This window comes from Bison bison, unplaced genomic scaffold, assembly GCF_000754665.1.
Source record: "Bison bison bison isolate TAMUID 2011002044 unplaced genomic scaffold, Bison_UMD1.0 scf7180017864500, whole genome shotgun sequence".
Classification (NCBI taxonomy): Eukaryota; Metazoa; Chordata; class Mammalia; order Artiodactyla; family Bovidae; genus Bison; species Bison bison.
In genome coordinates this window covers 7,538,473-7,552,500 of record NW_011495059.1, presented here as the reverse complement: position 1 = coordinate 7,552,500, position 14,028 = coordinate 7,538,473, and the positions used below count along the sequence as shown (strand labels likewise).

The 14,028-nt window shown below is 52.5% G+C and overlaps 1 protein-coding gene across 10 annotated transcripts in view; it reads left to right on the top strand.

Moving 5' to 3' along the window:
* EPB41L1 (erythrocyte membrane protein band 4.1-like 1) overlaps nucleotides 1–14,028 on the top strand; it is a 173,728-nt gene that overhangs the window by 146,952 nt on the left and 12,748 nt on the right. For 9 of the 10 annotated variants that reach the window (XM_010829224.1, XM_010829226.1, XM_010829228.1 and 6 more), the window contains 3 exons: nucleotides 5,025–5,435; nucleotides 7,244–7,348; nucleotides 9,471–9,551. In XM_010829224.1, coding sequence (XP_010827526.1) covers nucleotides 5,025–5,435; nucleotides 7,244–7,348; nucleotides 9,471–9,551 — 597 coding nt within the window. The remainder of the gene's footprint in view (nucleotides 1–5,024; nucleotides 5,436–7,243; nucleotides 7,349–9,470; nucleotides 9,552–14,028) is intronic. The other variant, XM_010829230.1, reaches the window with a different exon arrangement.

The window sequence follows — 14,028 nt, the reverse complement described above, 5'->3', positions numbered from 1 at the left end:
GTCCATCCTTCCCTCCTTAAGTGTTGTTTGAGAAACTCTAGGGAAGGCAGAAGGCTGTCTCATTGATGGTTGATTGTGACACTCAGTGCTTCTAACTGATGATGAAGCTTGGATCATTAGATGTTTTTCTTCTCTGATGTGTTCTGGTCAGTCCTTTTCCACTCTTTCTGTGAATTTCATTAGAATTCTCTAAGAATGTGTGTGCTTAGTCACTCAGTCATGTCCAACTCTTTGTGACTCCATGGACTGCAGCCCACCAGGCTTCTCTGTCCATGGGGAGTCTCCAGGCAAGAATAGTGGAGTGGGTTGCTATGCCCTCCTCCAGGGGATCTTCCCAACCCAAAGACTGAACCTAGGTCTCCCGTACTGCAGGCAGATTCTTTACCAACTGAACCACCAGGGAAGCCCAAGAGTGGAGTAAGAAGCCTATCCTTTCTCCAGAGGATCTTCCCGACCCAGAAATTGAACTGGGGTCTCCCACATGGCACGCAGATTACCATCTGAGCTACCAGGAAAGTCATTTCTAAGAATAGGCCTTGGTATTTGTTTTTTGGAGAATGAACCCCACAGAACTCAAACTGTTTAAACCATTATGGTGACTGGTACTGACCTCTAGATCTGGCCATGTGGCAGTTTTCACTCTAATCTCTTTCCTTCCAATGAGCTCTTGCAAAAAGGTTTCAGGCTGTGGCCTGTGAAACTCAACTCAGTGCTTCCCCCTCAGTTGGACATTAGACCACAGTTGGGACCCATATTCTGTTGGCTGTAAGTTGGCCAAGCTCTCAGGCATCAAAAATCAAGCATTCTTTTCCTGACTGTACCATCAGTTGACCGTGACCTGGAGTAAGTCACTGACCTTCTCTAGGCCTCAGTTTACCCCATTTCTCAGTACGCAGAGAAAACTGGACTGGAGGAAGTCTTAGGAGTTCTTTTGGCTCTAGCCTTCAAAGGTTCCACGTGATGTAAGCTACTTTCCCCTCTGTCACTGACAGTTTTACTATTAAAAGAGAAAGAGTCCTGGACCATCGATAGATCTCCATTTCCCCTTGGTTAACACAGGGAGGGTATGAGACCCCCACTCCATTTTACCAAGTTAGGGTGGTGGTTGAGGGGTAGATAACATCAGTAGATAATTGGTTGGGTGCCTTGATGGGAAGTGTAGCCTTGATCCTTGATGAGGCTGACCAGCATTGTCATGCCTTCCTCTGCCCTGCCAGTTCTGGGGACAAGTTGACCTTGGCCCCTTCTTGCAGAGGGAAAAAGTGATGCGTTCTTCAGGTGCCTGATATTTCATATTAACTCCTCTTGCTCCAATTGAAACGCAGGGTTCAGAGCACTGGGTATTTATAGAGAGAGAGTACATTAGGCCAGAAGAGCTCAGTCTCCTAAAAGTGACCAGCATGCAGCAGGAAGGAAGTGACTCCAGCCTCGCCGGCATCCTTGCTGATGGCAGACTCTCCAAGGTAGACATCCTGGTGGACAAGTTCAAGGTGGAAGTGGCCACAGAAGAAAAGGTGGGAGCCAGAAGAACAAACGCACAGCGACCAGGAAGAATGATCGCAAGCCCTGAAGACTTCGAGTCCATGTGGGAGGAAGCCCTCTGGGCCAGGGGATGCCCAGAAAGGGCTTCTCTGGCTCCAGGCTGCACCCCAGCAGGAAGGCTCCCAGAGAGCTCCCAGTTCAGGGTGAATGCTGCAGAGGTAGTGGTCAGGAAACCCCCGGCCTCCGATGATCAGCTGGAGGGCCTGGCAGAGCTGAGGCAGGAGCTGGAGGAGTTCCAGGCTCGCAGAAGACCCACTGCCCCGGGCATCCAACCCGCAGAGATGGATGTGCCCTCTCCAGCCTCCGACACGGCAGGACTCCGGTCGTTTCTTCTGGACCCCGGCCACACAGAAGCCAGAGCCGGCTCCAGTGATGAAACTGACACTTCCTTCGCGGAGAGAAGCTTCTACTTCAGCTGCAGAGAGAGAGATGCTGAAGATCAAGTCCTCCCTCCACCCCTGGAGGAGAGAGAAGAGCACTTAGATGCCCTATCCGAATGGGAGACCAGGCGGAAGCTGGTGGAGGGGTTCACGGAAGGATTGGAGCTGGACTCCTCAGGCCCGTGGGGCTCTGCTGCTGCTGGGAACAAGCACCATGGGGGTGTCGCCCCCTCAGCTTCCCCAGAGGACGAGGCAGGGTCCCCCAGGAACCACCGACCAGAGGACCTGGAGGTCTTTGCTGAGCAGCTCGGAAAGGGACCTTCTCCAGGGCTGACGTTCGCTGAGGATGGGGACGCAGCTCAGTGTGGGGTGGAAGGAGAGGCTGCCCACGCCTTATCCTCAGAAGCTGCCGAGGAAGAGGCCCCCAAGAGTGGAGATTTGATGGGAAAGGCTGAGAAAAGCCCCCCTGGAGAACGGAACCACTCACCTCACAGAGGAGGGGCCATGCATCCAGACCCCCAGGTCTTTGCCCTTCCGTGGGCCATCCCGCCTGGCGACGTCGGGAAGCCAGCCAGGCCGGACAGAGGTAACTTCCTGCCCGAAGAGAGGGGACCAGTTCACACCCAGACAGGAAAATCTGAAGCAGAGGACAGCAAAGTCCCAGCGTTCCTTCAGATGGAAGTGATCACCCCGCTCCCGACCTCCCCTCTTCCATCTGCAGCTCAGATTTCTCCAGAGGCAGCTTCTCCAAGCTCATCCCCTCATGGGGCAGGGGAGCCTGTGCAGCTCAGGGACCCCTTTGGAGAACAGCCCCATGTGTTTCTCAAATATGCCCATCCTTCTAAAGAGAGCCCGGAGCCCAAGCACCAAGTCGGGCTGGCTGTGACCCCGACGGACGGAGGGGAGCGCAGGGCCCCTCCCGTCGCCAGCAGGAAGCCCAGAATCATCTCTGAAGAGGCAGAGGGGTTGGTGTTCCCTGCAGCGAAGCACAGGGAGATGCCCTCTCTCCAGGCTGGGGGTCAAGAGGGCTCCTTGGAAGATATCAGCAAGACCTCCGTGGCCAACAAAATCCGCATCTTTGAGACCCATGGAGCTGAAACTCGCTGGACAGGCCTGGGGGAAACCAGGGCCTTTGCCCACGAGTTGTCTTCAGAGGCCTCCACGGGGCAGGCAGAGCAACAGCGGAGTAAGCGCTTCGACCTGGGATGTGTCCAGTTCCAGCCCCCGGGGGATTTGGCTGTCCCCACAGTCACACAGCCTTCAACGATGCCGCCGGCTCCCAGCCGCCTCCTGGAGGGCGTCTCTACATCCTTCCCTCGGGAAGGACGCAAGGATGTCGAGCTCGTGTCCAGCAATCCAGGCTGTGAAACCACACTGGAGGAAGCTCCTGGGGGAACTGGCCACGTGAGCCCCCACCCCCACTGCCGCCCCCGGCCGGGGAGCTGACCGCATGCCGCGTAGCTCTGTAGAAGCATGGTTCCGGGGCCCCTCGTCATTACCGCAACCAGAGGCTGCTTGTCCAACCCTATGAGTTCTCTTCCCTAAACGGGCCTGAGTGTGGCTCAGGCGGAATGACGGGTTCATCTGCTTGGCCCATGTTAGATTAGCCACAGAGACCCTAGGCTTCTGGTGTGACCCAGCGCCCGGAGGGTCCCACAGCCCGGGTGGAGAAGGTGGCACCACCTCCGGCAAACTACACACTCGCTTTGCCTTGCTGCCCCCACCTGCTGGGTCCTGCCGTTTTGCTTGGCTTGGCCAGCGATCTTCCTTCATCCTCTTCCCTTCCCTGATGCTCCTGCCCGCGGGAAGCTGACAGTCCAGAGGTTTCCATCCTTCGCTTCTGATTCCCTCTCGGTCCCAGTGCCAAGTTCCTTTCTGCCTCCTTAAGACTAACTGTCTTCTCTAATCCAGAACAAAGCCGGAGATGCGGTCAGGCAAGAGACGCAGGTCACCAGCCTAGCGGCGAACCCCCCAGGAAAGGGGGGGCACCTGAGATTCGCCAGCCCCCTGGGCCCTCAGGTCTCTGCAGCCCCTCGGTGCCCTAATGACCTGGTCACCTTCACCTGGCCAGGGTGCCTCGCGGCCTTCACACCCCCACCTGCTCGGGCAGCGCCTCTTGTGGCAGCTCACCTCTGGCTTGTCTGGAATGTGTCCTCACACCTCTCAACCTTCCAGAAACTGGCTGAACGGAGGCTTGTCTCGCGAGTGAATCTCTAAGCCTACTGAGTCTCTAGAACCTGGAGCCAAGTACTTTAAAAAATATATTTGGTGGATGTTAGATTGGTCTTTTAAAAAAGAATGTCGTAAAACAGCCAAAAATGTGTGTGTGGTGTTTAATCCCTGACAGGCCAAGTTGAGAGGTATGTATGTCAGACAAGAGTGGCTGGTCCCCCTCCAGCACTTTCTCGGCCTGCTCTTGTCAATTGCACTGATTTGACCAGAACCTCCTCTCAGAGAGCTCAGGGTGGAGGGCTGTAGCGCCCAGCTCCCAGGAATTACCCCCGTGGCTCCTCCCTCTAGACGACGCTGACTCCGCCCACCGAGACTCAGTGGAATTGACAAAGCGTGCTGGCTTCCTCTTTGTTCCTCAAAGCTCTTGGCTCCAGCCTCTCTGCCTCCCCATCCTGGGTGTCCCCAAGTCCCTGGGCCTCCCTCCTTGGTTTCTGTTTCCTCAATGTCCGCCTGCACGGATGGGCCTGGGGTCCGGGCTCCCATCCCTGCCGCGTGCGCAGTGCCGCTTCTGATAAACTCCCAGATCCAAACCTTGGATGGAGCCTCCTGTCCAGGCCCAACTGGCAGGATGTTTGCTTTGTACTTGCTTTTGCCATCAGCGAGAGACCCTCGGAAAGGAGCGTCCTCACTCTTGAGAAATTTTCTGTGTGTATGTTTTCTTTTCTTTTCTTTTTTTTTTTTTAAGCTTATTATGGTGTCAAAGAACCTTTCCGGGGGTGTTTTTCTTTTCCTGACCTGCTCTTCCATTTGGGGGCATCAGCTGCCCCAAGATTTCTTCTGTCATTCACCATCTTGATTTCTCTCTTTCTCTCTCTCTCTCTCTCCCCCCATCCCACACCCCACCATTCCTCTGATTTTATCTGGCCATAGAGAGCAGGGCTGAGGGAGGGCTCCGAGGAGAAGGTCAAACCGCCACGGCCCAGGGCCCCAGAGAGTGACACGGGAGATGAGGAGCAAGACCAGGAGAGGGACGCCGTGTTCCTGAAGGACAACCACCTGGCCATTGAGCGGAAGTGCTCCAGCATCACCGTCAGCTCCACGTCCAGCCTGGAGGCGGAGGTCGACTTCACGGTCATCGGCGACTACCACGGCAGCGCCTTCGAAGACTTCTCCCGCAGCCTGCCTGAGCTTGACCGAGACAAGAGCGACTCGGAAACCGAGGGCCTGGTGTTCTCCCGGGATCTCAACAAACGGGGCCCCAGCCAGGATGACGAGTCCGGGGGCCTGGAGGACAGCCCAGACCATGGGGCCTGCTCCACCCCGGATATGGCCCAGTTCGAGGTACAGTGGAGCGTCACCGGGACCCGGGCCCGCCGGGCACTGCATGTTCAGAGGGCCCTGGGCCACGCGTGAGAAGACTGAGCCGCCAGCCGGAAGCTCTGATCCGTGTTGCATGACCGCCCCTCCGCAGAGCAGCATGGTTCTGTGCTCGCATGTTCGGCAGCTCGGTTTACCCCTAACGTGCACTCGTGGGCACTTTAACCCCGTGACCCCATCTTTTGCCTGAGGTCACGTGACGACAGGCAGTCTGGTCCGACTCGACTCCTCCCCCTGCCTGCGTTGCATGGCACCTGCAGACTGTGTGCTTGTGGACTCATGGGGGCGCCCTGCTCTGAAAGCCAGATGTTTGTTTCTGATCCCTGCGCTGGCTCCTCTCCCTGGGGCCTGGGGTCTTGGGGGAACAGTGGAAACTCCTAGAGAAAAGGAAACGTCGTTGCAGAAGGGGACTCGGGGACAGACTGGGTCTGGGCCTCTCTGCTCTCAGAGCTTCTTACAGGGGACCTTTGGTCCCGATTCCTTTGCTTTTGCGTCTCTTCCAGCCCCAGCTGCCTCCCACCACATTCTCCCTTCCCCCACATTCCAGGCGTTGAAATAGGAGCTCATCCATTCTGGTTTTTCACTCCGTGCTGAACCCTCTGGAGAAAGTTTTTTCTCCCTTTCTCTGCCTTGCGAATTTGTCACGTTCCAGAACTGAGTTCACATGTCGCTTAACAAGTGAATGCTTTCCTGACTACCCAGGGCAGAAGCGTTGTTCCCTGCTCAGCCCCCTTGCTCTGCTTGCTTCCACTCCCATCATAACTACAAGTTGTCAGGTTACTGGCTTACAGGTCTGCGTTCCTACCAGGTGGCAACTCCACTAAGCTTGCACATACCAAGCACTAATAATGATTAACTGAATGAGTGGCTGGATCTCTAAGTTACAACCATCTATTAAAAGAAGAGTTCCCTCTTACCAGCCTCCCAACCTGATGAAAACTGGCATTCATTCATTCATTTATTTATTCATTCTTTCATTCACATATGTTAGCACCTGCTGTGTGTATAGCCATGAACTAGGTTCAATGGAGGACTCAGAAGATACTAATCATTTAACATAAGACTTCTAGAGTAGAGGCTGTAATCTGTTTGCCCACGGGTGTTTTCTTTGACCTTGGTTTAAAAATCAGGACGATGATTACAAGATCCAAGGATTTTTTTTTTTTAATATCTTTTAAAAAATCAGATAATCCAGTCACTCAGACCAAACCTGAGTGGACCCCATGTGCTCTCCAGTTCATCCCCATCCTCAGCAAGCCCACTTCACTCGTTTACATCTGCTGCCTGCCCCTTCCCCGCACCCCCAGGCCTCCAGGTGTGTGACTCTTGCTCTAAAGAACAGACAAAGCAGCTGGGAGGTGGTGGCATCACCCCTGAAGTCATTCAGGACGGTGTATATCACGACGATGCTGGATGTGAGACCCAGCAAGGAGCATGTTTACTGAATAGTGAATGTTCTCTTAATGGTAGCCTGAAAACCAGCACGGACCACCATGAGGTTGGACCACCATGAGGTTGGACCACCATGAGGTTGTATTGTCGCAGGGTCACAGGCAGCCTGTCTGGGTGCTGCTGATGGGTCTGGCTCCCTTCCAAGGCTGTTTGTCTATGACATCACACCAGGCCTCTTTTGCCCTGGCCTGCATCACCCTCTGGAAAGTCAGCCAGCAGCAGGGGTTGGAATTCACCTGTTGACCCTACGTCGCAGTTGCCTGTGAGCAGGAATCATTCTGGGGTTTGAGACACAGTGTTTCTCCTTCATCTCCCTACAGCCCGTGAAAACGGAAACCATGACTGTCAGCAGCCTGGCCATCAGGAAGAAGATTGAGCCAGAGGCTGTACTGCAGACCAGGGTTGCCACTGTGGACACCACCCAGGTAACCTGTGCTTTCCTATGTGCCTGAGCAAGGAAACTGGGCATTGGAGTGAGGCGTCCCCACTGTGGCAAACTCCCTTGGCCAGCCCTTGCCACCTTGGCTTCCCCCAGCACCACAATTTTAACCCCAATGCTCTTCCAAGCTTCATTATCTTCCCTGAGCCCCATGGGTGGGTGATGGGATGGGCAGACTATTCCTCTTAAAGCTTCAATTTTCCCATCTGTAAAATGGGGATGGTCATGTGGCCTTTATTCTCCTGGGAGTGTTACATGGATAAGACAATGGGTCTTATCAAGTGACGATGGGTCACTTGAAGGAGTTGGAGAGGTTTCTTGAGCTATCCCAGGGACTGCTTTGGGAGAAGACAGATCCCAATTCAGCTTTAATCAGAGCTGCTCACATGGGGTCTTTTTTTTTTTTTTTTAATGCATGGGGGTTCCACATCAGACTGACAGAATGAACAAACTGAGGGAAAAAAAAGATAAGTTATTTGGCTCAGCAAGATGTAAAAATACCTAGTACCCTGGAGAAAGTGTTAAGTCATTCAGTCGTGTCCAGCTCTTTGCGATCCCATGGACTATAGCCCACCGGGCTCTTCTGTCCATGGGATTCTCCAGGCAAGAATACTGGAGTGGGTTGCCATCCCTTTCTCCAGGTGATGTTCCCAATCCAGAGGTTGAACCCCGGGTCTCCTGCATGGTAGGTAGATTCTCTACCGTTTGAGCCACCAGGGAAGCCCAACCTGGAGAGGCAGTTGCAAACAGACACCGATCCATTACTTACAGTGCATTTTCTCAGCTCCTTTCGTTTTTAAGCTCTGAAAAGGGAGACTGAGGGTCTGGTAGATTTCCTCTTGGTTCTTGCTGGCCAGAGGAACTGCAGTGCTGGGGCTCTTTTTCCCTGGAGACCAATCTTTGTCTCAAGAACTTAAAGTAAGATGTAAATCTACACGATGTGGGCAACTCTGTCCTTTCCCGAACTTTTTCTCCATCTTTGATAACATGCATAGAGGTTTCTGAGGTGGCTAGTGCAGCTGTAAAAACCTTCGAGTTCTGACAAGCTGTGTGACCCTGGGCAAGCTGCTCCACTGGTCTGTTTTGTTTTAGTAATGTGTGTTGGCTTTGTTTTTATACAGAGAAGTAGAAAACTAAAAATGGCCCCACAGCTCCTATAACAAAATAACAACAAAATAGTCACAGTTATGAAATTCAAACAGAACAGAATGAAATTTTTCTTGTGATTCTTCCCAGAAAAAAAATTATGCATATACTAACATATGTGCTTACATCTGTAGATATTTAAATTTTTTACACAAAAGAGATTGTTCTCTCTTTTACATTTTACCTTTTTTCTTAATATTTACCCTGCAGATCCCTCCTTGTTGGCCCATGTGGACCCACCTCACTCTCCTTATTCCAACTTAGGAATGGATCCTGATTTAGCATGTGTTTATCTCCCATCAACGGACCTGTGATTGTTTTTGTCTTTTGCAGTTAACACTGATGCTGCAATGAACTTTTCTGTTCAGACTCCCTGGTAAAACTTTCAGTATGCATCTGAAGGGTGAATTCCTAGCAGTGGGCTCCTCAGTCAAAGAACACAGGCTCTGAAATTTGGATAGAATGTTTCAAATTATCTGGGGTTGTTTTCCCTTTGTGAAATAAAAGAATCTGAATGAGCTGGAGGACCTGTGACCTGGAATGACCTGAGGCCCGTTTGTAGTTTGGTCTGTGTCTGGATAGGGCTTCCCAGGTGGTGCTAGTGGTAAAGAACCTGCCTGTCGATGCAGGAGACAGAAGAGATGCGGGTTCGATCCCTGGGTTGGAAAGATCCCCCAGAGGAGGAAATGGCAACCCACTCCAGTATCCTTGCCTGGAGAATCCCATGGACAGAGGAGCCTGACGGGCCACAGTCTGTGGGGCCACAGAAAGAGTCAGATACAACTGAATGCATGCACACATATGCATATGGTGTGTGGACATCCCCCTCCCCACGTTCGCTCACACTGCCTGCCGCTTGGTACCTGGGGATGCCTCCTGCCCAGGTGGCAGATGCTGCAGTCATTTTCGGTACTCTTTCTCTCTCCCCCCACCCCTCTAACAACTCCTCCTCTGGCCCCCAGGTTGATGGGACTGCCCCAGGAGGGAAGGAGTTCCTCACAACTACTCCCTCCATCACCACAGAGACCATATCAACCACCATGGTAAGTAGGACCTGAGACTTGCCTCTCTGACCAGCCCCTTGCCCCTGAAACAGCCAGATAACAAGCCGACCTCGCCAGGTGTGGCAGGAAGCCCTCATCCACCTCACTGTGTCAGGCGTGGGACACAGAGCCGAAGTTTGAAAGTCTGGCCCGTAGCTGCCACAGGATAGCCTGTGAGATCTCAGTTTTGCAAAGTGAATAATGTGGGAGGTGGCATCCCTGAGTTTCAGTCATCTGGACCATCTGAGCTATGGCAGGGACAAGGAGAGGATGCTACTGTCTGAGTAACTGATTATCAGCAACACGGAAGGATTGTGCGGATAAAATCCTTCCTGGATGAAGTCCATCCTCCTGGCACCTGTAGGTGGCCCAGGCCACTTCCTCACGTTGGTCAGTAGATGGCGTGTGGTGACTTTAAGCCAGAAGCTCAAGTCCTGAGGGACCCTGTGGTTCTGCTCTGAAGAATCACATCAGATTCTTCAAATGATGACACAGCACAGCTAGCATTCAGCCACAGGTTGTGACTCCATGCAGCACCCTCGGGGGGCAGAAAAGAGCTGTGAGGTGGATGCTCTTTTTCCTCCATCCTTTACAGAGGAAGAAAATGAAGTTCAGAGAGGTAAAGTGACTTACCCAAGGTCACACCACCAAACATATGCTAGAGCCAGGTCAAAGCCAGGTGTTCTGGGTCCGGAAGCCCCACTGTCCACCTCAACTGCTCTGCTCTGCTCCCCGATTCTGACCGTTGTGAACAGTGGCCCATGTGGGGCTGGGGCTGGGGCTGAGCGGGCATCAGTGCCCGGGCTGGATCTGTCTTGAGCTGGGGGAGGTTGTTTTCAAATGCTTTCTCTTGCCAAACTCCTGATACACACATAGGAAGAAAATTATACATTAATTTAGGCTACTCCATAGGAAGGTTTTGAGTAAATAAAGACTTTTAAGATACATAAGCCTAAACCAGTGACCAGCTTGCACACTCTCCATGGGTCACTCTGTTACTCTTCTCCCCTCAACCCTTTGCCATGTGGCATCAGGATGGTCCTCGGGCTAAATGTAAATCTGTACCATGGTGAGCAGGCAGTTACATCATTCATTTACTCATCCATCCATCCATCCATTCATTTGTTCTAAAAACATGTATTAGTCTCTACTCTGCCTGGAATGGGGATATAGAGTTGAGGAAAAGACACTGCTTGTTAGAACTCACTCGTCCAAGTGATAATCACGGGCACATCTATCGTTTAGGTCCTGGCACACAGTGGTGAACAAGGCCCGGCTCTCCCACTTTCCTGGCTGGGTGACCTTGGACAAGTTACCCAAAACCTTTTCAGACCTGTTTCCACTTGGAAAATGGGGTGGGGGGGAACAATAGTATATCCCCAAAGTGTTGAGATGAGACTAAACTAAGGTAATCTATGTAAAGCCCTCCAAAGAGTGCCTAGCGCACTGTAAGTGGTCTGTAAATAAGAGTGGCCATTATTTTTTCCTGCCTTCAGGGAACTGTGTAATAATGCTTTCCCAGGGAGCCCAGGGCATGGGTTGAGACTGCAGGAGCCTGGGAAGGCTTTCCCTAGGCAGTGACATCTGAGCTACCCTGGAGGATAAAATTAGGGGGCAGTCATGGGAGGAGGTTTCCTAGGTCATGGTAACAGCAGGTGTAAAGGCAAAGATGTGAAGAAGTGGAGCATTTAGGGAAAGGAAGTGGTCAGGGAAGTGAGATGTCAAGTGTGTGGACGGGGAGCAGGGGGAGAAGGGGCTGGAAAGGAAGGCTGGGCTGAAAGGGCCTTAGATGTCATGTATGAAGTTCACATTTCATTCTGGAGACCATGGAGATTCACTTCCATTTTTAAAATATTTATTTATTTATTTGGCTGTGCCGGGTCTTAGTTGCAGCATGTGGGATCCAGTTCCCTGACCGGGGATTGAACCCAGGCTCCCTGCATTGGGAGCGCAGTTTCCCAGCCACTGGGACCACCAGGGAAGCCCTTCAGCTTTTTAAGTAGGGGCATGGTGTCATCAAATATGTGTTTCTGTGTTTTAGAAAGATAACTCTAGCAACCTGTGTGGAACATTCTTGGAACAAATTTCCTTCCCTTGGGAGCTCGCATCCCTTTTTTTCCCCTTCTTCCCTCTAATCCTTCCTCTCTCCTCCCCTCCCTCCCTCCTTCCTTCCTGCAGCAAATATTTACTGAACACCCACGGTGTGTGAGGTAGTGTAAAGCCAGGCACTGCGAATCCAGCGCGGAGGGAGACAGCAGTGCTGAGCCCACATTCCGCTGGGAGAGACGGAAAGAGCAGGGAGAGAACTAGTTTAGGGGCTGGGGCAGGGCCAGAGTGAGAGGTGGTGGAGGCTGACCAGGGGGATGGGGTTAACGCTGTCTGGAGGCAGGATTTAGTCACTGATTGGACGTTCAGATGATGGGAAGAAAGATGGACCAGTGAGGCTGCTCAGTCGCCCTGGAAATCTACTAGAAAGGAAATTCTCAGGCCCCACCCCAGACAACTCGAAAACTACAGGTTGGAGCCCGGATGTGGGGGTTGTCTATTTTTTCACAAGTCCTTCAGGTGATACCCCTCAAGTCTGAGAAGCATTTACACCAACGAGGAGCACAGCAGAGGGTGCTCCTCAGCAGAAGGTATGTGTTGGGGGTGAGGGAAGCAGTGAATTCCATTTGGGGTCTGATTGAGCCTGAGGTGCCTGTGGGACATTTCCAGGGGAAAATGTCGCGGAGATAGTTGGTTTTAAAGGTCTCAGGTTCAAGAAAGATCTGAGCTGCAGATAAAGGGAGAGGGGACTGTGGCTTTGATGAGGCCATAGAAGGCTTGAGTAGCCGAGGCGTCTCAGAGAGAGTAGTGGGGGGAGTGGAGCGGGATGGAGAGGAGGCCCGAGTCTGGGGAGGAAGGACCTGGCATGGAAATGGGGGTGTAGCCCCAGCCAGGGAGAAGGGGTGCTCCTCCTTGAGGCAGGAGAGGTGACTGGTGAGCTGGAGATCTGGGAAAGGCAAGTGGAGTAGCTGGCACCTTGCTTGGAACGACCTGTGTGCCCAGCAGTGTGAAGGTGGAGGTGAGGCTTGGCTAGAAAACAGGGATCCATAGAGGAAGTAGAGGTTTGAAGGCCTGGAGGGATGGGAGGATTCAGAGGGGCTAGTGGCTGTCTCCCTGGCTGGGAGAAAGGAAGCCTGAAGCCCAGAAGGCTGCCCTTTTCAGGCCTGCTGCTGAGCCACATTCTGGGACGCTCTCTGAGAAAGTGGCTTGTGATTAGAATACCAGGTAACCAGGTTACCCACAGCTGGGGCTAGATCAGGAGAGGGTGGGGCGAAGGCAGAGGGCTTCTGTCCTCACCCATCCCCTGGCAGACAGAGGTCCAGATCTGGAATCAGTCATGCACAGTCCAGACCTGAGGCTCAGCCCACTGGGGAGCTGCAGAGTGGACACAGCTCTGGGCCCCTGGATGGACAAGGCTGAGCCCTGCGGTGGTGCAGGAAGTGGGAGATGGAGGCTCCCACCAGTCATTGTCGTTGTTTAGTCGTTAGGCTGTGTCTGACTGCTCTGCGACCCCATGGACTGTAGCCCACCAGGCTCCTCTGTCCATGGCATTTCCCAGGCAAGAACACTGGAGTAAGTGTGGGTCAGTAAGCCTCGGTCCAATTCCAGGAATATCTAGGAGTTAGATCCCAAGGCTGGACCAGGAGAGCTGGTTCAAGGGCAGAGGGGCATGGCAGAAGGAGAGTGTTGAATCTGGAGTCTGACCAACTTGGATCTAAATCCAGGCTCTGTCACTCACTTGTACGGGGGCTTGAACAAGCCACTTAACATTCCCTGACCTTCCAGTTTCTCACCTGTAAAACAGGAATATTAAAACAATTTCCTAGGTGGTTCAGAGGCTTAAATGAGACCATGCATCCCTAGCACAATACCTAGCACCTTGTGAACACTCAGAAAGCAGTAGTCATCATGTTGTTAGTATCAGCCTGTACTCCTGTATTTACCTGACAGATTGCTGTTTGCAAAGCCCTTTCATCTTCTTTCAGTTTCATAATGTCCCTGTGCAAGTGGGACAGGGGTCTCCCTTTAAAAAAATTTCTTTTAAGACTTTATTCTTTTAGAACAATTTTAAGTTCACAGCAAACTTGAGAGGAAGGTCCAGAGATTTTTCCTAGACCCCTTGCCCCCCAGCACATACACAACCCCCGACCTGCACCTCATTACCCAACATCTCCCACTGGAGTGGGATGTTTGTTGCCACTGATGAACCTGTATACTGCAGGGTCCTTTTATGTAGGTGAATCGAGGAGGCTTGGAGAGTGCAGGTGGGTCTGCCCCAGGTCACGTGGCTGGAACATGGCAGGGCCTGGATGTCTCGACTCCTTTGTTAGTACTTACAGGAAGAACATTGAGTCTTGAGTCTTGTTCACCACAGTGTCCCTAACGCCAGGCATTCGGTAAATATTTGTTGAATGTGCGGGTGTGTAAGTGT